Below are 25,206 nucleotides of genomic sequence, written 5' to 3'. Positions count from 1 at the left end.
TTTATACAAAAACCTTTTATTGACTGTATTTCTTCTCCCCATAACCTGGAACCCAGCCAGCATCTATGGCTTCCTGCTGTCTAATTCTTGAAAGTGGGGCCTTGGGAACATGGTTGGAGGCTATGGAAGGTGGGCATCTCCTCACCCACCGGCTATGCAGGTTGAAGGAAGCTTTCTTGCCTGGCTGAAGCTACAGCAGCTTCCCAGGGTAGCCCCTCAAGTCTAGAGGACCCATCCCTCACCGAATGGGTGTGAGGAAGAGATGATGCATCTTTCAGGGGCCTTATCACTCACTGCTCCTATCCCACTCCAGGCTGAGGCCCTAGAGCTGAACCAGTCTCTCCTGTGGAGATGGGGCCCAGCAGCGTGGGGAGGGGGTTGGAGGTGAGTGTGTGCAGCAGCTTTGGGTCCTCATCAACAAAAAGGAAATGTGAAGAGGTTGGCACCTCTGAAACTGAACTGAAATGGAACAGGAGAAGGAGGATACAGGAGAACAAAAGATGGGTTTGGGGTAGGGCCACCTATTAAGAGAGGACATGGCCCCTGTGGGAGCAGGTCCTTCCAGCCCCACAAACACCTGGGAGAGGAATAGGGCACACTGACCCTACTTAGACAAAGGACTAATGACACAACACTTTTGGACTGAGATTGCCAGGAAAGGGCACCCATCAGCCCAGAAAACGGCAGCCAGCCCTCATCTGCCAGACACGGGCTAGGCTGCCTCCCTGGCCACCACAGCCTACTCTGGGAACTGTCACCTCTGCCTCCACCATTCCTGCCCCACCACAAGCTCTGCATACCCCCTGCCCCGATGGAGCAGATGCTGCCAACCAGGCTGCAGCTGATGGGGCAGAAACAAGGACCCTGAGCTCCAGGGCCCTGTCCCTGGGGTGAGGGCTCCCCGTGGAGATGTTAGGCTCTTTCCCACAGTCCTGCTGCTTTGAGCCAGACATCCAGAACTCTGATGGGAGGGCAGTCAGCCCACAGGTTCTCTGGAAGACAGGATCCTAGGGAAGCATGCTCGGTGAGGAAGAAGAGCCTTGAAGGTATTGGTTCCTCTCTTTCCTGTCCCAGGTCCTGCTCTGCAGGCTCAGAAGTCCGAGTCTGCATCCATGAGTTCTGCGTCCATCAGGTTGGTGCGGGAGTGAATGGGCCCCAGGCCCTGTCGGCAGCCATGAGCCCATGCCATGGGGGCCGGTGCACTGGGCAGAAATGGATCCTGAGGGGGACTGGGCTCTGGGCAGAATGGGTTGGAGACCAGGGTCCACGCTCCCTGTTGGCAAGAGTCCCCAGCTCCCCAGGCACCTGCAGCCACCAGGCATTTCTGCCGGGGCAGCTGAGGCAGTCGAGGAATGGTACTGGGGGCAGGGGCAGGGGGGTGAAGCTCAGGGGGTGGCACCAGCGGGCACACCTCCTTCTTCCTCTTCCTCCTCTTCTTCTTCCGGCCCAGGCGCTTCTGCAGCTCTGGGGAGATCTCTGCCTCAACCAGCCACAGGTTGGCTTGTTCCTCTGGGGGCACTGATAGGTGGAGAGAGAACACGAGCCTGGGGCCCTGGCTCTGTCCATGCCACCCCCGCTCCCTTGGGAGCACTTAACCTCTTAGTTCTGGGGCCCAGGTCTCTAGGCCCTTAGAGCCTCAGCCCCATTCTTCACATCCTCTGGGGCCTTTACTTCCTCTTCCTCCTCCTCCGACAGCCCCCTGTACTCCAGTCCCAGAAGCCCCCAGCCTCTGTGCCCCCCCACCTTCCTCCGGAAGCTTGAACTCTCATACCTGGAGTTGCCACAGGGGTGACAGAAATATCCTGGGGCAGTATGGCTCCTCTCCGAGCCACCATCTTGGTGACATGCTGGGCCCAGGCAGAGGAGACATCAGCTGAGGGCTCATTGAGGTCAAAGGCCAAGCCCGCTGTGGGAATGGAAGGAAGGAAAGGAGAAGGAATAGTGACTTCCTGGTCCCTGGCAGTGCCTCCCATACTCAGCGCCATTCATCTTCCCAAAGCCAGTCCCTCCTGCTCACCAGAGAAAGCTCACCCTGTAACCATGGTGATCTCTACCCCTTCAGAATCTGAAGAGAAGGGCCTCAGGTCCCCAAAGGGCCTAACTGGAGGCCAGAAATCCAGTTCTTGGAACCCTGACTTACTCTTGCCCAGGGATAGCAACCGGAGAATTTAGAAGGGAGAGGCAGGGGAGTCTTCTTGGAACCCAAGCACAGGCAAGCAGACCCAGGGGCAGAAACAGAGAGGGGAGAGCCCCCCCAGAGGGTGGGAGGGGCCGGGGGAAGAATGGGTGTGTGAGTGATGGAGGGAGTGCCTTGCTCCTCACAGTCGGTCTTCCAAATAATCTGTGTGCCCCCAGCTGCTGGGAGAGAATAGCACATGGGCAGCGCGGGGCCAGGCGGCTCCGGTGGAGGAGGGGTGAGGCTCACCCACGGGCCCGTCGTGGGACACAGTGTGCATGCTGAAGGACAGCTCCTGGCCTGGGTTCTGCAGGAGCTCGTGCCGCTTGGAGAAGGCCTTGGCAATCATCTTGCTCTTCTTGATCCGCTTTGGCTCATCGTCACTCTGCCCAGTCAACCTGAGAGCAGAAGGGATAGGGAAGGAGCGTGAAGAAGCTGCCGCTTCCCATCAAATCTTGGGAAGGGCCAGCGATGCCATTCTTTCCAGAGAAGGAGGCTCCCAAGGGCCTCAAGTCCTTCAAGGACTCAGGAGTAGAGGCCTTCTCTGCAAAGAAGTGGGGCCAGAATGCAGAGCTCCTGTGTGCCCAGCCCTCCAATCACTCCGCTCTTAAAAGATGATGGCAGCTGGCTCTGCCCTTGGCCAGGCCCAGGCATTGGGCCACCCAAGGACAGGAGGTGCCGCCAGGGGGCAGCAGTGAACCACTGACCAAGGCTGTGCTAGAGGCAGGACCCCACAAAACCTAAAGATGGGGTCCCAAGGCTGAGGGTGAGGCGGGCGGGGCAGGAGGAGCTGGCTGCCACGCCCACCTGCACCAGGTACGCCTCCAGATGAGCAGCGTGGCCTTGGTCCAGACCCAGGTGCTCATGGCGATGCCAGTTCCAAACATGGCAAACAGGTTGATCTTCTCCACCAGAAGGCTCGGGCGATTCTTGATCTCACAGTCAGGGATGGGCTGCTTGGTGGGCAGCCCGATGGTCACATTGGCCTGACACCTAACAGTGAGGGAACGTAGACAGGTGAGGCTTTCCTTTCTTTTCCTCTCTCTTTTTTTGAGACAGGATCTTGCTCTGTCACCCAGGCTAGAGTGCGGTGGCGCGATCACAGCCCACTGCAGCTTCCAACTCCTGGGCTCAGGCAATCTCCTGCTTCAGCCTCCCAAGTAGCTGGGACTACAGGTGGGGTTTTCTGAGGTAGACTCAGACAATCAATCCAAAAACTTTAGAAAGGGCTGAGCCCCACAGCACTGATCTCAACCCTGGGTGCTCATTAGAATCAACTGAGGAGCTTTTAATAGCTACTGATGCCTGGGCCCCACCCCAGACAATTAAACTGAATCTCTGGGGCAGAGACTCAGGCATCACTGTGGTTTAAAGCATCCCAGACTGGAGGCCGGAACCTTTAAGGAAGAGCCTGAAGCAGTCAGGGCTTGGACTAGCATCCATTTTAGCGACTGTCCTTGTAACAGTGGGTACTGTGCTTCTCTCAGCAGTAGAGATGTCTTACTCTCTCCAATCCATCCTCATTATGACACAAAAAAGCACAGGCAAAACTAGCCGACATTAGCAGGTCATTAACCTATCACAGAGAGGTAACTAGTCCTGTGCCGGGATCTACAGCAGGCTCTGCGGGAGAGCACGCAGAATTAGAGGGCAACTTAGTGTCGGTCAGAGAAGACGCAGCTGAACTGGCTGCTTAACAGTCACACATGCACCAGCCGGGCAACCAAGGGGGTGGACAGGGAAGAGCAGGGCTGAGAAGGGATGCGAAGGTTGTTTGCCATGTTTGAGAAACTACAGAGACTGATGCCTTATGCACCCAGACACCATCCGTTGAATCTGCTGTGTGCAGCAGGGACCTGGAAAATCCCTGCGGCCTGGTGGGTGGAGGTGGGTGTCCTTATAGCCTTGGCTCCAGCTCCCAACACTGCTGCCTCCATGCCCCTCACTCACAGCACATAGTCCCGGAAGCTGCGCTCCCACTCAGCCTGGTTGAAGAAGTCGTAGAAGTGGCAGCTGAAGGTAATGAGCACAAAGCCAAAGGCCAGGAAGCCAAAAATGCCTGTGGAGGACAGGGGCAGGACAGGACGTTACCAAGCCCAGCCCCGCAGCAGCAGTGGGGAGGAGGGAGTCTGCCCCCACTGAGGCCTCCAAGTTCACCCAGCTGGGGCTGGGGTGAACTCATGCTAGGCTCAATCCAAGAACTGCTTTCTCTAAAATAAAGTAAGAAGGGCACTTGAAGCAACCGTGGGAGGGCCCACGTGGGACGTAGTGGGCAGGAAGAACCAGTCCCGGCATGAACTTGATTGAATTCTTCCCCCATGAGTAGGCCCCCTTCTTTTGAGCTGCCACTACCACTACCACCTACACACACCCCTTGTCCTTGTCCCCACGGCTAACTTGTCCCACTGACTTACTGCATCCTGCCGGTCGCATAGCCCCAGGAGGGTGTAGTGTTGGGCTGGCCAGGACCTCAGACCGAAGTCCCCCGGGGCCACTCACCCAGGCGCAGCATGGTCTCGTTGATCTTGCTGGCAGCCTTCTCACTTAGCAGCCCGGGGTGGTTGCTCTTGATGGAGAACAGAGTCATGACTCCTGAACAGAAGGGGGACCTCAGACATTAGCAGGGGTGAGGCTGCCCTGCTGGGAAGGATGGGTGAGTGGGAGGCGGGTCCTAAGGCGCTGGAGTCCCAAGTCTGATTACCCCTGTGCTGATTGAAAGCCTGGGGAGCTAGAGACACTGGAGAAATGGTGAGAAGTTGGTGGCAGGTCTGCCAGGGACTGGGAAGATGAGGGCAGAGCCTAGACAGACACTTGAGAAGAGGGAGCCTCGGCCGTGGCCCAGCTGCCCCGAGGAAGGGGGCAGATCAAAGCTATTCTGATGAGAAAGGCATAAAACAGACTCAAGAACAGCGCTATCCAATATAATTTTTTTTTTTGAGACGGAACCCTGTCGCCCAGGCTGGAGTGCAATGGCACAATCTCGGCTCATTGCAAACTCCGCCTCCAGGGTTCAAGCAATTCTCTCACCTCAGCCTCCCGAGCAGCTGGGATCACAGGTACCTGCCATCATGCCAGCTAATTTTTGTATTTTTGTAAAGATGGGGTTTCACCATGTTGGCCAGGATAGTCTTGAACTCCTGAACTCAGGTGATCTGCCCACCTTGGCCTCCCAAAGTGCTGGGATTACAGGTGTGAGCCACCATGCCGGCCTTCCCATAGAAATATGTGAGCCACATACCTATGGCAAATTTTCTAGTGGCCACTTAAAAAAAGTTAAAAGAAACAAGCAAAGCTAATATCAATATATTTTACAAACCTAATATATTCAAAATAAAATCATCTCAACATGTAATCCATGTAACAAATTATTAATGAGATATTTTACATTTTTTTCCTGCTTTTTTTTTTTTTAATACAGTGTGTTTTTCACATTTTACAACACATCTCAATTTGGACTTGTTTCTTTTTGTGGTTGTCTTGTTTTCTTTGAGACAGGGTCTCACTCTGTCACCCAGGCTGGAGTGCAGTGGCATGATCATGGCTCACTGCAGCCTCGACCTCCTGGGCTCAAGCAAGCCTCCCACCTCAACCTTTCACATAGCTAGGACCAGAGGCATGTGCCACCCTGCCCAGGCAACTTTTGTATTTTTTGTAGAGATGGGGTCTCACTGTGTTGTTCAGGCTGGTCTCGAACTCCTGAGCTCAAGTGATCCGTCCGTCTCAGCCTCCCAAAGTACTGGGATTACAGGAGTGAGCCGCCGCACCCTGCCTGGACCTGTTCAACATGTGGCTAGTGATTACCGTACCAGGACAGCATGATTAACGAAGCACAAATCAGAGGCCCAGACACTATGCCAAAAAGAGGGGAAAGAGACAACTGAACAGAAGGCTGGCAGTTCAGGGTGAGGAAACTGAAGTTTACAAAGAAAACCCAACAACAATGAGCTAAATAGATACTGAGGCTTACTGTGGGATGGCAGCATGAGACAGGAAAGTTAGGGACCACTAATTCCGTGCATGCTGTGAGAGCTGTGTGTGCCGGGGGGCAGAAAGATGAAAACCAAGCTCCAGAAGATTGACAGTACATATCGAATCAATGTGTACACAGATAGCCAAAGGACCCAGGTTGGTCCAAGTGGGCAGAGTAGGTTACTCAGGGTGTTCATCACACAAGTGCACCGGCCAGGAGCTGACTGGGGCTGGATCCTGGCCCAACTTCACCTAACGAGCTGTGAGGCTGGGCACTGTGGCTCATGCCTATAATCCTGGCACTTTGGGAGGCTGAGGTGGTGGATCACTTTAGGTCAGGAGTTCAAGACCAGCCTGGCTAACATGATGAAACCCCGTCTCCACTAAAAATACAAAAATTAGCCAGATGTGGTGGTGCGTGCGTGTAATTTCAGCTATGGGGGAGGCTGAGGCAGGAGAATCGCTTGAACCCAGGAGGTGAAGGTTGCAGTGAGCCAAGATTGTGCCACTGCACTCCAGCCTGGGCAACAGAGCCAGACTCTGTCTCAAAAACAAAAACAAACAAAAAAACAAGCTGTGAGCCCTGGGCCAAGGCCCTGGAGAGAGGGATGGATTTTTCTGGCCAGTACAAAGGTGCTATCCCACAGCAAGTGCTCACGGTGTTTCATCTGCCTAGAGGGTCACCTTCTACTCTGTGTGAAGGCCCTATAGGAGCTAGCTGGGGTCTCAGCATGGGGGCAGCCGTGCTGGCAGCTCCCAACTCCCAATTACACACAGCAAGTGCCTAGTACATTTTGTTGCCCAACTGGTCCTGGCCTGGTCTTCACTCACCTCGGATGAGGAAGTAGCCTCCCACGATGAGCACCAGGCCGATTGGGGCCAGCACGAAGCCCGCACGGTATCGGTAGTTCTTGTAGCCCACAAAACAAATGCCACTCACAGAGTCCCCATCCACCTGTGGCAGGAAGGGGTGGGAGAGAAGGTGGGTTACTGGCCCCCTCCCTCAAACTCACCCTATCCAGGTCTCCCGTCCCTACCAGTCACTATACCTGCGCCACAGCAAGGATTGCCACAGTGAGGACAAAGGGGAGTGACCAGGTGAGCAGGTGGAAGTAGGAGGTCTTGCCCGAGAGAGGCTGGTAGGTGGTGCCCAGGGCTTTGAAGGAAGTGTGCCAGGCATAGGTGAGGACCACAAACCAAACCACACCAGCCATCAGGGCGTAGTACACGATGACAAAGATGATGACACAGGACAGAGTCTCATTGGAGCTGTGCAGAGAGGTGAGGTATCACTTGAGGCGGTCAATCTGTACTCCCTCTACCTGGTTTCCCCACCCTGTGCCCAGACCCTTGGCTGCTGAGGTCTGGAGGTTCCCAGAAGTCAGGACTTGGAGACAGGACCCAGGTCAGATCTGAGGAGGCTCTAGGAGCCGCCCCTTTGAGCAGATGCAAACCATGAAGGTCCTGATTCTGAAACTAAGATCCTAACACTGGAGACCTTGCGTGCAGTATGCAGTAAGGCAGAGCCAGATCCTGCCCTGGATCTCGGTTTTACACGCACCTGCCCCCTTTGGGGTAAACGCACACTTCAGCCTTCCTCCCTGCACCTTCACCTCTGGGTCCCCAAAACACTTACGTGGGCTCCCCAAGCCTCATGGTGCCATCTGCACGGCAGACGATCTCCCGGCGGGCACCATCCATGAACTGGGCCAGCCAGCCAATGCTGCCCACAAAGAAGCACGCATTGACGTAGAAGAGAATAACAGCAGGGTAGCGATTCGAGTTCCGCCAGTCAGCCACGAATGTGGCCTAGAAGAGAGAAGTGGGCCGTTCTGCGAGGTTAGGGTTATTCTGCTGACACAGACACCCTTAACTGAGCCCCACACACGTCTGATCATGACCCTTCCCTGGGGACCCCCACCAAGACCTCTTTGCCCCCATTCCCTCTGGCTCTCTTCCCATGTTCCAGGCTGAGGGCACCCCGGGCCTGCCCTCCCGCGGCTGACCAGGGTGAAGAGCGTGCAGAGGCCCGTGACGGCCCCAAAGGCCGCGATGTAGCTGTGCATGTCCTGGTGCTCAGCCTCGGTGAAGAGCGGGTTCTGGCACTGGATGCCGCAGCCCTCTACGTCCTCGTACCAGCTCTTGGGGTTGTCTGTCCGAACCAAGGGCACTTCGCACTGGCCTGAACTGTTGAACTTGATGTTCTGCACCTCATTCTGGCACCAGGGATGGGAAAAGACGGTGTCAAGGCAGCTCAGGGGCGAGCCTCTTGTTTAGGGAAAGGTATCCAGGTAGCATGGCAGGGTGGCTGGAGATACACTTCTGGGACCTGAATCCTAGGGCTGGCTTGGCAAATTATTTGGCCTCTCTGTACCTCAGTTTCCCCACTTCTTTCTTTCTTTTTTTCTTTCTTTTTTTAGACAGTCTCACTCTGTCGCCCAGGCTAGAGTGCAATGACGTGATCTCAGCTCACTGCAACCTCTGCCTCCCGGGTTCAAGCATTTCTCCTGCCTCAGCCTCCCGAGTAGCTGGGACTACAGACGCCCACCACCACACCAGGCTAATTTTTGTATTTTTAGTAGAGACAGAGTTTCACCAGGTTGGCCAGGCTGGTCTTGAACTCCTGACCTCATGATCCACCCGCCTCGGCCTCCCAAAGTGCTGGGATAACAGGCGTGAGCCACTGCACCCGGCCAGTTTCCCCATTTCTAAGATGGTAGTACTTACCTTATGGTATGGTTTAAGGGTTAAATGAATAAACATATATATATAGAGAGAGAGACAGAGTCTGGCTCTGTCGCCCAGGCTGGAGTGCAATGGCACAATCTCGGCTCACTGCAACCTCCGCCTCCCGTGTTCAAGCGATTCTCCTGCCTCAGCCTCCCAAGTAGCTGGAAATACAGTGCCCACCACCATGTCCGGCTAATTTTTTGTATTTTTAGTAGAGACGGAGTTTCACCATGTTGATCAGGCTGGTCTTGAACTTCTGACCTCATCAAGTGATCCACCTGCCTCGGCCTTCCAAAGTGGTGGGATTACAGGCGTGAGCCACTGTGTCTAGCCAGCTTATTTATTTATTTATTTATTTATTTATTTATTTATTTATTTTGAGACAGAGTCTCACTCTGTAGCCCAGGCTGGAGTTCAGTGGCACCATCTCAGCTCACTGCAACTTCCACCTCCCGGGTTCAAGCGATTCTCTTGTCTCAGCCTCCCGAGTAGCTGGGACTATAGGCACATGCCATGACATCAGGCTTATGTTTGTATTTTTAGTAGAGACGGGGTTTCACCATGTTGGCCAGGCTGGTCTGGAACTCCTGACTTCAGGTGATCTGCCCACCTCAGCCTCCCAAAGTGCTGGGATTATAGGTGTGAGCTTATTATAATGGTATTTGGCATATAGTAAACACGACTAATTAGTATTATTACCATCATTATTTTCATTGAAGATCTCTCCTGCACCACCCAGAACTAGCTCACATCCCCTGTCTTGGTGGCTCTAGCTGTTTCACATGCTCGTGCCTTAACTCCCAACATACATGAGAAACTTCCTGATAGGCTCCTGTCATCCGTGATGCCCGTAACACCACAACACCCAACAGAGCCAGTGCTCAAAACATTTTGCTGAACATGTGATCATTGATAAATAAATAGAGAATCCCTAATAGACGGATCCAGCCAGTGAGCTGCAGTTTGAGTCTGTGGCCTGTTGACCCCATGGCTGTAGGCTCAGGGTCTCCAGGAGACAAAGCTCTGGGATCCCCTGTTCCCCACTGGACCCTGCCCTATACCCGGTCCTGCCCAACCCAGAGAGCCTGGACCTTGTCTCACAGAGCACTCACCGTGCAGCCTTCAGGGAAGCGGTCAGGAGTGCAGCGCAGGAAGTCAGGCCAGCCCCGCTCCCTCTCCACGATGGCACAGGGGCCTCGGGTGGCCTGGCAGAGGGTGCGGCTGGGCAGCTCCACCCGGTCATTCTCACACTTGGGCATATATACGGCACACAGCAGGGGCTGGATCACTGCCCAGCAGCGGGGGGCATTCCGGAGGCCTGGGGGTGGCAACAGCATCGCAGTGAAGGCCCCTCCTCACTCTGACCCACAGACACAGCTTCACCCCTGTCCTCCAGGCCTTCGCCACACTGCAGCCCATCACTGGTCAGACCTGGCAGGTACAGTGTTTCTCAACAGTGCATCTGGGCAGGACAGTTCTTTATACTGTAGGACTGTGCCATGCATTGCAGACACTAGACTCTGCCAACTCAATGCCAGTAGAACCCAGAAGTGATTGTGACAAACAAAAATGCCCCAGCCCTCTACTCTAGGGACGGTGACTAGAAGAGAGCCTGGAGAGGAACCTCTGGGCTGCTGGGAATGTTTTATTTCTTGATCTGGTACTGGTTACATGGGCTGTTGGGAATATTCTATCTCCCGATCTGATACTGGTTACATGAGTGTATTCACCTTGTGGAAACCAAGCTCATGATCTGTGCGCTATTCTGTATGCTTACTATCATCTAAGTTTTAAGAAAATAACTGCCACTTCCAGATGCCCTGCTAGGGAGTGGTAATGCCTCTGGTAGAGCTCCCCGGGGTGGATTTACCTTTTCAGGGGTGCACCCAACCCTCACGGGGCCCATTTGCTAGAACCAGGAGATGTTTCCCTTTGCCCAGACCCCAGAACCCTTGTTCCTCTTACCAAGCGGAGTGAGAGAGAGAAGAGATGGGGGCTTAAGAAGAGGTAGTCAGAGGAGCCAGGCACTCCAAAGCCAGAGGAGGAAGCAGGAAGTCAGATGGGGAGGAACAGAAGAGGCTCTGTCCAGTGCGGAGAGGGGAAAAATGTCAGCAAGACAGAAACAGGCGGCAATCTCCCAGCACCCATCCCCAGCCTAGTCCTCCGCCTGCCCATCACAGAAGCCCTTCCTCAATCAACCCTGCTTCAGCGGTATCTATTTCCCAAGCAAGAAGTTGCATTAGGAGAGAATATGAGGATGTGAGAGCCAACATGGGTGCCAGTCACATTTCCAGGCTGGGGGTGGTAGAGACAGGTAATCACTCTTTTTGGGGGAAGGCAATATAGTAGAGGGGTAAGGGGCATGTGCATGGCAATTGCCCAGCCTGGGTCCAAATCTTGGCTCCACTCTTTCCTGGCTGTATGATCTTGGGCAAAGTACTTTATCTTTAGCCTCAGTTGCCTCATCTGTAAAATAGGGATGATAGATTTACCTTATGGAACTGCTGTGAAAAGTGATATAATGCTTTAAACGCCCTTGGCACAGTACCTGTCATGTAGTAAGCGCTCAGGAAATGTTAGCTCCTGTGATTATTTGTCTGAGGCCTGTGACTGCTCCCAGCCTTCAGAGTATATTCCAGAGTGCACAGCAAGTTCCTGCCAGTTAAGAAGCAATGTCCTCAGGCAACAGTTCCCACTTGACTCAATTCAGTCACCAGTTGGCCAGGCGCAGTGGCTCACACCTATAATCCCAGCACTTTGGGAGGCCAAGGCGGGCAGATCACCTGAGGCTAGGAGTTCAAGACCAGCCTGGCCAACAAGGTGAAACCCCATCTCTACTAAAAATACAAAAATTAGCCAGTCATGGTGGTACATGCCTGTAATCCCAGCTACTCGGGAGGCTGAGGCAAGAGAATCGTTTGAACCTAGGAGGTGGAGGTTGCGGTGGGCTGAGATGGCGCCACTGCACTCCAGCCTGGGCAACAGAATGAGACTGTGCCTCAAAAACAAAAAAACCAAAAAACCAAAAACCTAAAAACAGTCACCAGAAATTCTGAGCACATGGGTACTTGTAGAAAACAGAGCAGTGGATGCCAGGGATTGGGGTGAGGGCAGGATTTGCCTACAAAATAGTAGCATGAGAGAATATATGGGGGTTAAAGGATGATTCTCTATCTTGAATTGAATGTGGTGGCTGGTTACATAAGTCTATGCATTTGTCTAAACTTAGAACTGTACAACAAAGAAAAAGTCAATTTTACTGGATGTTTACTTTTATTGCACAGTATATTTAAAATGGGGGTACCTCTCTGGAGTAAAATGCTTTAGAGAAACATCAGGCAGTTAATAAAAAGGTTGTGTCGGCTGGGCATGGTGGCTCAAGCCTGTAATCCCAGAACTCTGGGAGGCCGAGGCGGTGGATCACGAGGTCAGGAGTCCGAGATCAGCCTGGCCAACATGGCGAAACCCTGTCTCTACTAAAAATACAAAAATTAGCTGGATGTGGTGGTGCATGCCTGCAATCCCAGCTTCTCAGGAGGCTGAGGCAGGAGAATCACTTGAACCCGGGAGGCAGAGGTTGCAGTGAGCGGAGATGGCACCACTGCACTCCAGCCTAGGTGACAGAGCAAGACGCCGACTCGAAAAATAAAAAAAAATAAAGGTTGTGTCAGCCAGGTGCGGTAGCTCATGCCTGTAATCCCAGCACTTTGAGAGGCGGAGGCAGGCAGATCACTTGAGGTCAGGAGTTTGAGACCAGCCTGGCCAACATGGTGAAACCCTCTCTCTACTAAAAAATATAAAAATTAACCAGGCGTGGTGGTGGTCCACGCCTGTAGTCCCAGCTACTTGGGAGGCTGAGGCAGAAGAACTGCTTGAACCCAGGAGGTAGAGGTTGCAGTGAGTCAAGATCACGCCAGTGTACTCCAGCCTGGGTGATAGAGCAAGACTCATTAAAACAAACAAACAAACAACAACAACAAAAACAAAACCTGTAATTTTTCTCAATCTTTTTATATCTGTGGTAACAATCAGGTTTTAAAAATGTGTAATTTGTTTTCCTTTTTTTCCCTCATTATGAATATTGTTTCATACCTTAAAAATAAAACTCCCCAGGAAAAAAGAGATTATTAAATAAATCTTAAAGGACAACTGAGAAATTATCTAGGGAAAAAATAAGGTGGAGCTTTACCCCCTTTCTTACATAAAAGTCCAGATGGATAAAAAATGACTACATTGTTTTTCTAAAAATTAAAGTTTTAGAAGAAAAGATGGGAAATGATTTTTTTTTTTTGAGATGGAGTCTCGCTCTGTCGCCCAGGCTGGAGTGCAGTGACATAATCTCGGCTCACTGCAAGCTCCGCCTCCTGGGTTCACACCATTCTCCTGCCTCAGCCTCCCGAGTAGCTGGGACTACAGGCGCCCGCCACCATGCCTGGCTAATATTTTTTTTTTTGTATTTTTAGTAGAGACGAGGTTTCACCATGTTGGCCAGGATGGTCTCAATCTCCTGACCTTGTGATCCACCCGCCTTGGCCTCCCAAAGTGCTTGGTTTACAGGCGTGAGCCACCACGCCTGGCCAGGAAATGATTTTTTAAACCTTGGAGTGGTGAAGGCCTTCTGAATGATACAAAGCCTACACATCATGAAATAAAAGATTTAAACAAAAGACTTCAGAAAAATCGATACAAAAATCGTAAGAAAAGTAAGACACTAAAAAAATGTATTTTCAATACTTATCACAAGAGCTAATTTACTTATAATGCACAAAGCTCCTCCAAATCAGTAAAAATTGCATAATTCTATAGACACATAGGCTAAAGACAAATAACAGATCACATTTTCAAATGTTTTGATCTTTATCACTAAGTGATAAAAAGTATAAAAGTTTAAAAAAAGAATATTTCGTTGTAGTTTATTCCACATTTGTATTTTTTTTTTTTTTTTTTTGAGACGGAGTCTTGCTCTGTCGCCCAGGCTGGAGTGCAGTGGTGCAATCTCGGCTCACTGCAAGCTCCGCCTCCCAGGTTCATGCCATTCTCCTGCCTCAGCCTCTCCGAGTAGCTGGGACTACAGGCGCCCACCACCACGCCCGGCTAATTTTTTTGTATTTTTAGTAGAGATGGGGTTTCACCGTGGTCTCGATCTCCTGACCTCGTGATCCACTCGCCTCGGCCTCCCAAAGTGCTGGGACTACAAGCGTGAGCCACCGCGCCCGGCCACATTTGTATCATTAAGAGTGAGGTTGAACATCTCTTTGTGTTTTTTTTTTTTATTTTTTTGAGACGAGGTCTCACACTGTTGCCCAGGCTGGAGTGCAGTGGCATAATCACGGCTCACTGCAGCCTTGAGCTCCCCAGGCTCAGTTAATCCTCCCACCTCAACCTCCTGAGTAGCAAAGACTACAGGCTCACACCACCACACCTGGCGAATTTTTGTATTTTCTGTAGAGACAAGGTTTCACCTTGTTGCTCAGGCTGGTCTTAAACTCCTGGACTCAAGGCCATTTAATGGCCTTTAAAAACATAAAGAAGGTTGGGCGTGATGGTGGCTCAACAGTTTGGGCGGCTGAATCACCTGAGGTCAGGAGTTCTACACAAGCCTGGCCAACATGGTGAAAACCTGTCTCTACTAAAAAACTACAAACATTAGCTAGGTGTGGTGGTGGGCGCCTGTAATCCCAGCTTCTTGGGTGGCTGAGGCAGGAGAATTGCTTGAATCCAGGAGGCGGACGTTGTAGTGAGCCGAGATCACCATTGCACTCCAGTCTGGGTGACAGAACAAAACTCCATCTCAAAAAAAAAAAAAGAAAAGAAAAGAAAATACTGTACTATAAAGAGTGTGGGGAGAAACTGGCACTTTTATATTTGTTGATAGGAATAAAAATTAGTAAACACTTGTGGAGATCACTTTGGCATTATCTACCAAAACTTTATACTAGTACTTCTACTTCACATGTTCCCAGAGATAATATAGATTATTCACTGCAGCACTGTTTTGTAATAGCCAAAAAGTAGAAACAGCTTGAATCCATATCCATCAATAGGAGACCAACCAAGTAAAATAACATACACCATTATAACAGAACACTATTCAGGGTTGAGCTATAAGTCACGTGTTGCTTAACAATGAGGATATCTTCTGAGAAATGTGTCATCAGGCAATGTCATCTTCGTGTGAACATCACAGAGTGTAACTTACACAAACCTGGATGGTATAGCCTACTGCACACCTAGGCGACACAGTATAACCTATGGCTCCCAGGCTGCAAACCTGTACAGCATGTTGCTATACTGAATACTGCAGGCAACTGTAACACAATGGTGAGTATCAGTGTATCTAAACATATCTAAACATTGAAAGGCTACAGTAAAAATGTGGTATTATAATCTTAAGGGAACACCATCACATGTGGTCCATTGTTAACCAAAATCTCCTTATGGGGTGCATGACAGGATGTGCATTGAAATGGAATGATGTCCAATGTTGTAATGTTACATGGACTCAGTTGAGTGGAGAGCAGTCTGTAGAGCATGGTACTAGTTGGGCGGTAGAGGAGAGACGAAGAGCACATCTACATCTGGACAGATGTCGGATATTTCCAAAAGGACACAAAAACCAGTGTTGGTGGTTACTTCTGCAGAGGAAAAATGGGTAGCTAGATGCAGAAGTAGGACTTAACTTGTTCCTTTTGAATTCTGTGTCATGTACATGTATAACCTATTTTTTAAAAGTAATTAAGCTTAAGGCTGGACGTGGTGGCTCACGCCTATAATATTAGCATTTTGGGAGGCCCAAGGTGGGTGGATCACTTAAGTTCAGGAGTTCGAGACCAACCTGGGCAATATGGCCAAACCCCATCTCTACAAAAAAACAAAAACAAACAAACAAAAAAGCTTGAGCTTAAAAACAAAATAAAGAAATACACAAATTACTAGGATGGGGAAGATTTCCAAAGAGAAAAGAAGGATATGAAGCTGAAAAGGGAAAGAGAGGGGATATCAGCTTTATCTGTATTATTTTACTTCTTTTATTTTAATAAAATATGAAACAAAAAGAGAAAGGAATACAGGTGTTACCACACCCGGCTGATCTAGACTTTTAAAAAGACTTTTTATTCGTGTGATTCTGATGACTAGTCGAGTACCACTGTTCTAAGGCTGGTTTCATATTAGAAAATTCAATCAATGCAATTTACTACATTAACAGGTTAAAGGAGAAAAAAATCATATGATCATCTCAATGGATGCAAAAAAAAGTTGATAAAATTCAGCCAGGCGCAGTGGCTCACACCTGTAATCCTAGCATTTTGGGAGGCTGAGGCAGGCGGATCACGAGGTCAGGAAATTGACCTGGCTAACATGGTGAAACCCCGTCTCTACTAAAAATAAAAAAATTAGCTGGGTGTGGTGGCACGCGCCTGTAGTCCCAGATAGTTGGGAGGCTGAGGCAGGAGAATCACTTGAACCCAGGAGGCGGAGGTCGCAGTGAGCCAAGATCGCATCACTGCACTCCAGCCTGGGTGACAGAGTGACACTTCGTCTCCAAAAAAAAAAAAAAAAAAAAAATTTTTTAAATTCAACATCCATCTATGACCAAAAGAATAATTGGCAAATTAGAAATAAGAGAAAACGTTCTTAATCTGATAAAATGTAATTAACTATAAAAAACCGATACCAAACATCAAATTTAATGGTGAAGTGTAGAAAAGCTTTCTTTTTAGAATCCAGAAAAGTCAAGAATTAAGATGTTTTGTCTATTTAACAAGGTACTGGAAGCCTTCAGTAAAGCAATAAAGATAAATAAAAGGTATAAGACTTGGAAAGAAAGAAACAAAACTCATTACTCACAAATTATATGACTATGTGTATAGAATAAATTTAGCAAGTTTACTGAATTCACAATCAATTTTATTTCTATATATCAATAACAAGGTGAAATAAATGTTAAAGGCATCAATTTTATTTCTTTTTTTTTTGAGATGGAGTCTCACTGTATTGCCCAGGCTGGAGTGCAGTGGTGCAGTCTCGGCTCACTGCAAGCTCCGCCTCCCAGGTTCATGCCGTTCTCCTGCCTCAGCCTCCCGAGTTGCTGGGACTACAGGCGCCCGTCACCATGTCTGGCTAATTTTTTGTAGTTTTAGTAGAGATGGGGTTTCACTGTGTTAGCCAGGATGGTCTCAATCTCCTGACCTCGTGATCCCCCCCGCCTCGGCCTCCCAAAGTGCTGGGATTACAGGTGTGAGCCACCGTGCTCAGCCAGTTTTATTTCTATATGTCAGCAACAAACAAAGTGAAATTAATGTTAAAGGCATCATTTACAACAGCATCAAAAATATCAAGTACCTAGGAATGTCTAACAAATAATAAGTATTTAAATCTGTGCAGAATATTGAGAAAATGAAAGATCTAAATAGATAGAAATATATAAATGTTCAATGTTTGGAAGACTCAGTATTGTAAAGATGTCTCTTTTTTTTTTCCAAGTTAATCTATACAGTCAATGCAATCCCAATAAAAAATCACCAAGTATTTTTATATTAAAACACAAAGGAGCATTTTGGGAGGCCAAGGCAGGAGGATCGCTTGAGCCCAGGAGTTCAAGACCAGCCTGGACAATACGGTCAGACCCTGTCTCTATTAAAACACACACACACACACACACACACACACACACACACAAACAAGAATACCTCAAACTCTCTACTAGATAGTAATATTCTGTAAGTAACATTCTTACCCTATGGTTCACAAAGGATTCTTGGAAAAATTCAGAGGTCCATGAATTTCAATGGGAAAAACATTACCCCTAACTAAAATTGGCCTTTCCTCCAATTATGAATGTAAGTAACACATCACAGTACATAATTTTTTTTTCTTTTCTTTTTTTTTTTTTTTTTTGAGAGGGAGTCTCGTTCTGTCACCCAGGCTGGAGTGCAGTGTCACGATCTTGGCTCACTGCAAGCTCCACCTCCCGGGTTCACGCCATTCTCCTGCCTCAGCCTCCCGAGTAGCTGGGACTACAGGCGCCCACCACCGCGCCCGGCTAATTTTTTGTATTTTTAGTAGAGACGGGGTTTCACTGTGTTAGCCAGGATGGTCTCGATCTCCTGACCTCGTAATCTGCCCGCCTTGGCCTCCCAAAGTGCTGGGAGCCACCACACCTGGCCCACAGTACATAATGTTAATAGTACCTGTGGCTTTGTCATAAGTGGAAACCAGATATTTTTGTTGCAGATATCTTGAAATAATGTCAATGCTTATAATCACTTTGATATTATAGTTGTTATTACACCTGCACCAGACCTTATTTATTGTATAAATAAGCCCACATACTTGCATTTTTATATTTGATAACTATTATGTCAATATAATTGATTTCCTTTGTAATCCTATATACTCATATCTAGCATATATAAAGAACTCCTACAAATCTTACAAAAATGACGGATAGCCCCTATAGAAAAATATGTCAAAGATTTGAACAGACACTTCCCAAAAGCAGAAATCCTAATGGCCAGTAAGCATTTAAAAAGGCATTTAACTTTACTAGTAATCAGGGAAGTGCAAATTAAAACCACAAATATATGCCACAATATAGCCACTAGATTGGCAAAAATGTAAAAGGCTGATAATACCAAGTGTTGGGAATCATGTGAACCAATGTTGACTTTCTACTAGCTAGTGGGAGTATAAGTTGGTACAACCACTTTGAAAAATGGTTTGGCAAAAGCCTAAAGTATGTGCACCTTATTATCTAGCAATTCTACTTCTTCAGCATATAGCTGGAGAAACTTGTGCCAGTTGTACCAGGATATACATGAAAGACTACTCACAGCAATGTTATTCGCAGTGGGCAAAAACTTGAAATGACAATAAAATGGGTAAACAATTGGGGGTATACTCATATAATGTAATATTATTCAGCAATGAAGAAATAAGCTGCAGTATGAGGCAGGTGGCTAACCTGAAGTCAGGAGTTTGAGGCCAGCCTGACCAACATAGCAAAACCCTGTCTCTACTAAAAAATACAAAAATTAGCCAGGCACAGTGGCGTGCACCTATGGTCCCAGCTACTTGGGAGGCAGAGGCAGGAGAATTGTTTGAACCCAGGAGGTGGAGGTTGTAGTGAGCCGAGATCGTGCCACTGCACTCCAGCCTAGGCGACAGAGTGAGACTGTCTCAAAAAACAAAAACAAACAAATAAACAAACAAAAAAGAAATAAGCTGCAATAACATGGATGAATCTTACATAATAATGTAAAGTAAAAGAAGCAAGAAATAATATGCACAGCATATTATTTTGTACAAATTCCATTTGAACAGAGTTCAAAAACATGAAAAGCTGAAATATACTGCTTATGGATTCCAAAACTAGGAGGTAAAACCATAGAGAAAAAAAGGAAGTGATTACTGAAAACCTCTTGAGCAAGGGGAGGAGGATGTGACTAGACAAGACACAGAGGGAGCTTCTGGGGTCTGACCATATTCTAGTTATTGACCCAGATGTCACTTTATAATTACTTGTTATCCAGTACCTCTGTGTTTTATGCAGTTTTCTGCATACATGTTATATTTCATAATTAAAAAGTTAAAGATCTGAAGCAAAATTGAAGACTTGGGCTGGCACAGAACACATGCCTGTAGTGCCAGCTATTCCAGGCACCATAAGCACTATGTGCACAATGAGTGAGCCTCTGAATAGCCACTGCACTCCAGCCTGGGCACACAGCAACACCCCATTTCTCAAATAATTAATTAAAGCTAATTAAAAAAAAAGACTTAGGTCCATGTATGTTTTTCTGTATTTTATATTTTCCCTATACATGTATGTGTGTGTGTATACATACAGACATATCTATATATATGTATGTATTTTTGAGACAGGGTCTTGCTCTGTTGCCCAGTCTGGAGGGCAGTGGTGTGATCATGGCTCACTGCAGCCTCAACCTCTTGGGTTCAAGCGATCCTTTTGCCTCAGCCTCCAGTGTAGCTGGGACCACAGGTGTGTGCCAACATGCCCAGCTAATTTTTTTTTTTTTTTTAGAGACGGGGGTCTCACTTTGTTGCCCAGGCTGGTCTCGAACTCCTGGCTTCAAGCAATCCTCCCGCCTCAACCTCCCAAAGTGCTGAGATTACAGGTGTGAGCCACTGCACCCAGCCTATACATATATATCTTTTTTTTTTTGAGAAGGAGTCTCGCTCTGTCGCCCTGGCTGGAGTGCAGTGGCGCGATCTTGGCTCACTGCAAGCTCCGCCTCCTGGGTTCCCGCCATTCTCCTGCCATTCTCCTGCCTCAGCCTCCGGAGTAGCTGGGACTACAGGCGCCCGCCACCAGCCAGACTAATTTTTTTTGTATTTTTAGTAGAGACGGGGTTTCACCGTGTTAGCCAGGATGGTCTCAATCTCCTGACCTCGTGATCCACCCGCCTCGGCCTCCCAAAGTGCTGGGATTGCAGGCATCAGCCACCGTGCCCGGCCATATATATCTTTTTAACTGACTCTGATTATCAGCCAAGTTTGGGAACAGCTTTAAGGAAATTCTTCCTGATCCGTCCCTGAAAATAACCCACCATCACCAAAAACATTCCTCCTCTCAGCCCGCAATTCAACATGTGAGCGGCAAACAAGAAATTCCTCCCAGCCTTTGTCTCTCTCCTACTTACCTGCACCTGGGCAAGATGACAGGGCCACACACTTATGTACCACAAAGAGCACAGCAGTGGTTAAGGAGGCTACGTGCTGGCTCTCAGGGACCTATCGCCACTGCCAGGTGCAGGCCTCTCTGCTTTTTTGCCCCAATTACTAAACCAGGTTTGGCCTAAGGTGGACCACGGCCTGGACATTATGTTTGTCTGGTCAGCTTGGAATGCTCGGGAGGAGGCATTTCCAGCTGTAAAGGGGAGAGATGCTAAGTGACTGAAGAAGCCTGAGGCCAGAGAGATGAAAGACAGAGGAAAGACCTGAGGTCTATGCAGACCTAGAAATTGGACCAACCTGAGCTATAAACTTCCTCAGTCAATGGCATCCTTCCAAAGCCTCAGTAGTCAGGGCCAAGGAAGCACACAGTGGCCACCGCTCTCCAGCAATTCGTATTTCCAGATTTGCCGAGAATCTCCACATAGATGTCCAATGAGCATCTCTAATTCACACGGCCAAAATCAAAGCCACACCTCCTGCCTAAACTTCTTCCTCCTCTAGCATTCTCTATCTTAGTGAAAGGGAATGGCACCACCTTCCATCCAAGCCTGAAACCTGAGGCCTCCCGCTCACTGAGCCTCCACATCTAACTCATCAGTGCCCTATGAGCACTACCTCTGGAAGTTAGTGGGATCTGCCTACTCCCTCTGTCCTGTTACCCAGTCCCGACCACCAGCGTCTCTTACTTGGGGTACTTCAACATCCTCTGGTCAAGAAGCCAGACTTCAGGCTTTCCCTGCTCCTATGGCTTCTTCACACTACACCCAAAGAGATCCAGCTAAAATGCAAAGACAATTACATCTCTCCATTGCTTAAAATCTTTCAATGGCTCCTTATCATAAGTTTGGATAACATCCAAACTTAATATGAGGTATAAATCCTTTAATTTTCTAATTCTTTAGGTCTTATCGCTCACAATTCCACCCTTCACATGCTTTGATCCAGTTCTACTGCAACTCTTATACTTTCTTTAAAAGCACCAAGCCCTCCTACCTCTACACCTTTGTACATGCTATTTCCTCTTCCTATCCCTTCACACCTCAACTCTCCCTCGGCCAGGCAATTCCTGCTTATGTGTCAAGTTATGGGTTAAATGCCAGTTCTTCTGGGGATGTTCCTTGGGTCCTTTGTGCTTTTTCAGCACCCTAAAATGCCACAGTACCTTTCACAGGTATTTCCAAAGCCTGTTGAATTATCTGTCTTCCTCTTTTTTTTTTAGAGGCAAGGTCTCAGGCTGGTCTTAAACTCCTGGGATTGAGCAATTTTCCCACCCCGGCCTCCCAAAGTGCTGAGATTACAGGTGTGAGCACCACGCCCAGCCTGTCTTCTTCTTGATGACGGAGGATCATGTCTGTATTCTTCATCCTTACATGCCCAGCATGTGACATACAGCAAACATTCAATACATAACTGAATGCATGAATAGAAGCATGGCTGTGTACTCAGTACTCGGAGGTTTTGAAAAAAAGTGAAGACCCAGTTCCTACCTTCAAGAGTTTACCGATGAAGACAACCTAGATCATCTTCATCCTTCACCCACAAAAACACCCCTAAGAGCCAGGAAACACTGACCCTGTCTAATGCAAAATCAAGATCATTAACTCAGGACACGATAAATCACTTGCCAGAGGCTACCAGCTGACCTGGCTGTGATTCTCACACGAGGCTTGGGTTCACTCTACCTACTCATTACCCAGCTCAAGCCAACACCTGCTTCTGCCCCACTTGCAAGTCCCAAGCAGAAAGAGTGCGACCAGAACACATATGGAAACAGGAATGAGCTGAGGGATGGTGGTTGGTGGCAGAGAAGAACTCATAGTGAACTAACGGTGCTGGGCTCAGTGCTGGCGTTTCTGCAGGACCCTGCCCTGCCAAAAGACACAGATAGTGAGATTTCAACCTGCACAACCAGCAGATGGTATTAATTCATACAAGTTCCAGCTTAAACTACTTCTGTCTGCTCAGCAGCTGCTCTCAAGAGTATGGGCTGGAAAGAAGTTCATACCCTTCCTCCTTGATCTGATGGTAACTACACAGAGGCAACATCAAACATGCATTTAACTTGGGAAAATTAAACCATGGGTCCTTGCAAAATCAATAAAGAGAAGGACAGAAAGATTATCCTCTGACAGCATGAGCAACTCAGAATCGGTGAGATTCTAGTGCTGAGAGATTTGGACTTTCCACACAGCTGGCTCCTAAACTGAAGTCTCATTTCCGGTGGTGCTCAAAGCAACCTCTCTTAATCTTACTTTGGCGGTCTTTTTATTATTATTATTATTATTATTATTATTTCAGTCTTTTGCATGAATGTAACTTTAAAATTACAATTATTATCTTCTGTGTATACCCATTCTTATATACGAGTATACATGTAACACATTTATGCAAACATCATAAAAGGAGTGTATATGCAAAACCACATCGACCTTACACTATGGTAATCTGCAGAGTTTTCAAAGCCACTGTTGATTACACACGATTTCTGTCTAACGTGCTGTGCTGACTTTAGAACCTGATCCCCACAAAGGATGTGGCTCTACCTCATGGGTACCATGGATACCATTCTCCAAGTTCCTCCTCCAGCATCTGAACCAAGCCAGGAACCTTATGGCCTTGTCCAACATCTGACAAAGGCCGAGAACTTGTTAGTGACAGGCGGCCTACATACACTCCCTACATTAGGGTCCTCACCAGCCCCCTGGGCAGAGCTAAGACATGGGATACCCCAGCCCTGTCAAAAGAGGGAGGCTCCCAGTTCTGCTCCTGGCTCCTGGTTTTCTTTTCTTTTTCCAAGGATAGTTTTAGAATCACACTGGCTAGAAGTGAGGGCTGATATGGCCAGCTCCCTTCCACAGCACTCTCCAGGCCTCATCTAGAAAAGTGACACGTGGGGAGACAGTATACTCCACACTGCTAAGGAAGGACATTTGGGTTCAGTGTGCAGTTTTTCAGACTCTGCCACTCCAGTGAGGGGGCTCTGGGACTTCAAACCACCATGGAAGCGTCCACAGGCTCTCAACACTCCAGACTTAAGCGTCCTTCCACAGCCCTGACCAACCTCGGTAACCAAATTTCCAAAGAACACACAAATAATTGTTAGAAAGGTCTTATTCCTTCATAACCTCCTGCATGCGTCAGAGTGCCCGTTTTTCAGATGCACAAACTGAATGAAATCTCCTGTGAAAGCCAGACAAGATCACAGTTCTCTAGGCTTCCTTCCTGTCTCCCAAATCAAGATTTCCAGAACTTTCAGGTTACCTTTTAATAATTCGTCACTAGGGAGGTTTCTTTTCCTTCAAAACGTCACTCGATCTTGTCCCCCTACCCTTCCCTCCAAATGCCTAAACCTCTTCCACCGTCATCCCTCCCCTTTTCCTCTCCAACTCCAATTTCCCCAGGGTCTTGAACACCTCCTTGAATCCCCTGGCACCCTGCTTCCAGACTAGGTGGAGCATCTCCTCTTCTTACAAAATGTCTTTTCCCGTGGCTTAGAGCCACCTCCTCATGGGCCCCTCATCCCCGCCATCCTTTGCTCACCCACCAGCTCAGGCCCTTTGTGACCCGCTTCGTCAACTTCCTTGCCCTCCTTTTCCCATGACCGAGGGTCCCATTCTGCACGTAACCTGCCCCCAAAGTTTCGGGCTCTGTCCCTCCAACTCTCCCGGGTGCTGTCCCCGCCCTCTCCTAAACTCAGGCCTGAGCCTGTTCTTTCCAAGGGTGCCCAATCTTAACCGCAGCACCTCCCGCCCCCCAGACCCGGCTCCGCCGCACTTACCCGACCAGAGCACGAGCTTGCCGTGCGCTTCCTCCTGGGAGTCCGAGTCTCCCGCCAGCAGTGTGGAGGTGGCCCCGTAGGGCAGCACCGAGCCCAGGCAAACGTTGTAGCGCAGCGGCTCGCAGGGGGCAGCCCGGCCGCAGTGGCTCAGCGGCGGCGGAGGGCCGGTCACCGCCGCACTCCTCCTCGCGCTCCCGCCCGCGCTCCGAGGCCCAGGCCCGGTCGCGTTCCCGCTCGAGGCCGCCCCCCGGCCCGGGCCCCCCAGCAGCAGCAGCAGCAGCAGCAGCAGCCCCAGGAGCGGGAGCTCCGGCCCCCGCGCGGGGCGGGCAGCGGCCATGGCCAACCCCGCCAACTCAGCAAAAGACCCGGCGCCCCAACCCGCCCCTCGGAGCCCCCTGGCCACACGCACGACCCCGGCGGCCGCGGAGGCGGCTCAGGCGACCTGTGCGCCCAGAGAATCCGGGCCCGGGCCCCCCCTGACGCTCCGCGCGCCCCGGCCCCTCGGCGCCCAACTTCGCAAACTTTGGAACCCGGGGCCCATGTTGGGCTGCAGAGGCCCGGACCGGGATGCACGACTCCCCAAGCCCTCGCCTCGCAATCCAAGTTGTCTTCAGCCCTGGGGGCCTCCTGGGCCCCCAATCCCCAGCCCCATTCCCTCTCCCACCATTAAAGCCAACTCCCCGCCCCGCGAGGGAGGCCAGACGCGGGCCGGGGGTGCGAGTGCAGCTCCGGCTCCGCCCCCGCGCCAGCCCGCGGCCCAGCAGCCACCTTCGCCCCAGCGCGCCGCAGCCCCCCGAACTCTCCCCGTCGACGACCCGGCTCCTTTGTTGCTCTAGCTCGCTGGGCTCTCTGGAAT

General features: G+C 49.5%; 1 protein-coding gene across 3 annotated transcripts; it reads right to left on the bottom strand.

Moving 5' to 3' along the window:
• On the bottom strand, nt 1-25,206 carry SMO (smoothened, frizzled class receptor). 3 transcript variants are annotated; one of them, XM_032761701.2, is made up of 13 exons: nt 11,424-11,592; nt 10,841-10,956; nt 9,988-10,193; nt 8,152-8,361; nt 7,782-7,954; nt 7,195-7,414; nt 6,977-7,100; nt 4,676-4,768; nt 4,127-4,235; nt 2,984-3,169; nt 2,426-2,574; nt 1,772-1,906; nt 30-1,518 (listed from the first exon to the last, which is right to left on the bottom strand). In XM_032761701.2, the coding sequence occupies exons 3-13, from the start codon at nt 10,132-10,134 to the stop codon at nt 1,091-1,093; spliced, it is 1,974 nt and encodes a 657-aa protein (XP_032617592.1). In that variant the 5' UTR covers nt 10,135-10,193; nt 10,841-10,956; nt 11,424-11,592; the 3' UTR covers nt 30-1,090. The 3 variants fall into 3 exon arrangements, with proteins under 3 accessions (XP_032617590.1, XP_032617592.1, XP_032617591.1); XM_032761699.1 differs by lacking the exons at nt 10,841-10,956; nt 11,424-11,592 and adding an exon at nt 24,351-25,206 and having other exon boundaries at nt 1-1,518; XM_032761700.2 differs by lacking the exon at nt 11,424-11,592 and having other exon boundaries at nt 10,841-10,994.

Source organism: Hylobates moloch, unplaced genomic scaffold (genome assembly GCF_009828535.3).
Source record: "Hylobates moloch isolate HMO894 unplaced genomic scaffold, HMol_V3 SCAFFOLD_1, whole genome shotgun sequence".
Lineage (NCBI taxonomy): Eukaryota > Metazoa > Chordata > Mammalia > Primates > Hylobatidae > Hylobates > Hylobates moloch.
This window is presented reverse-complemented; position numbering and strand designations above follow the sequence as displayed.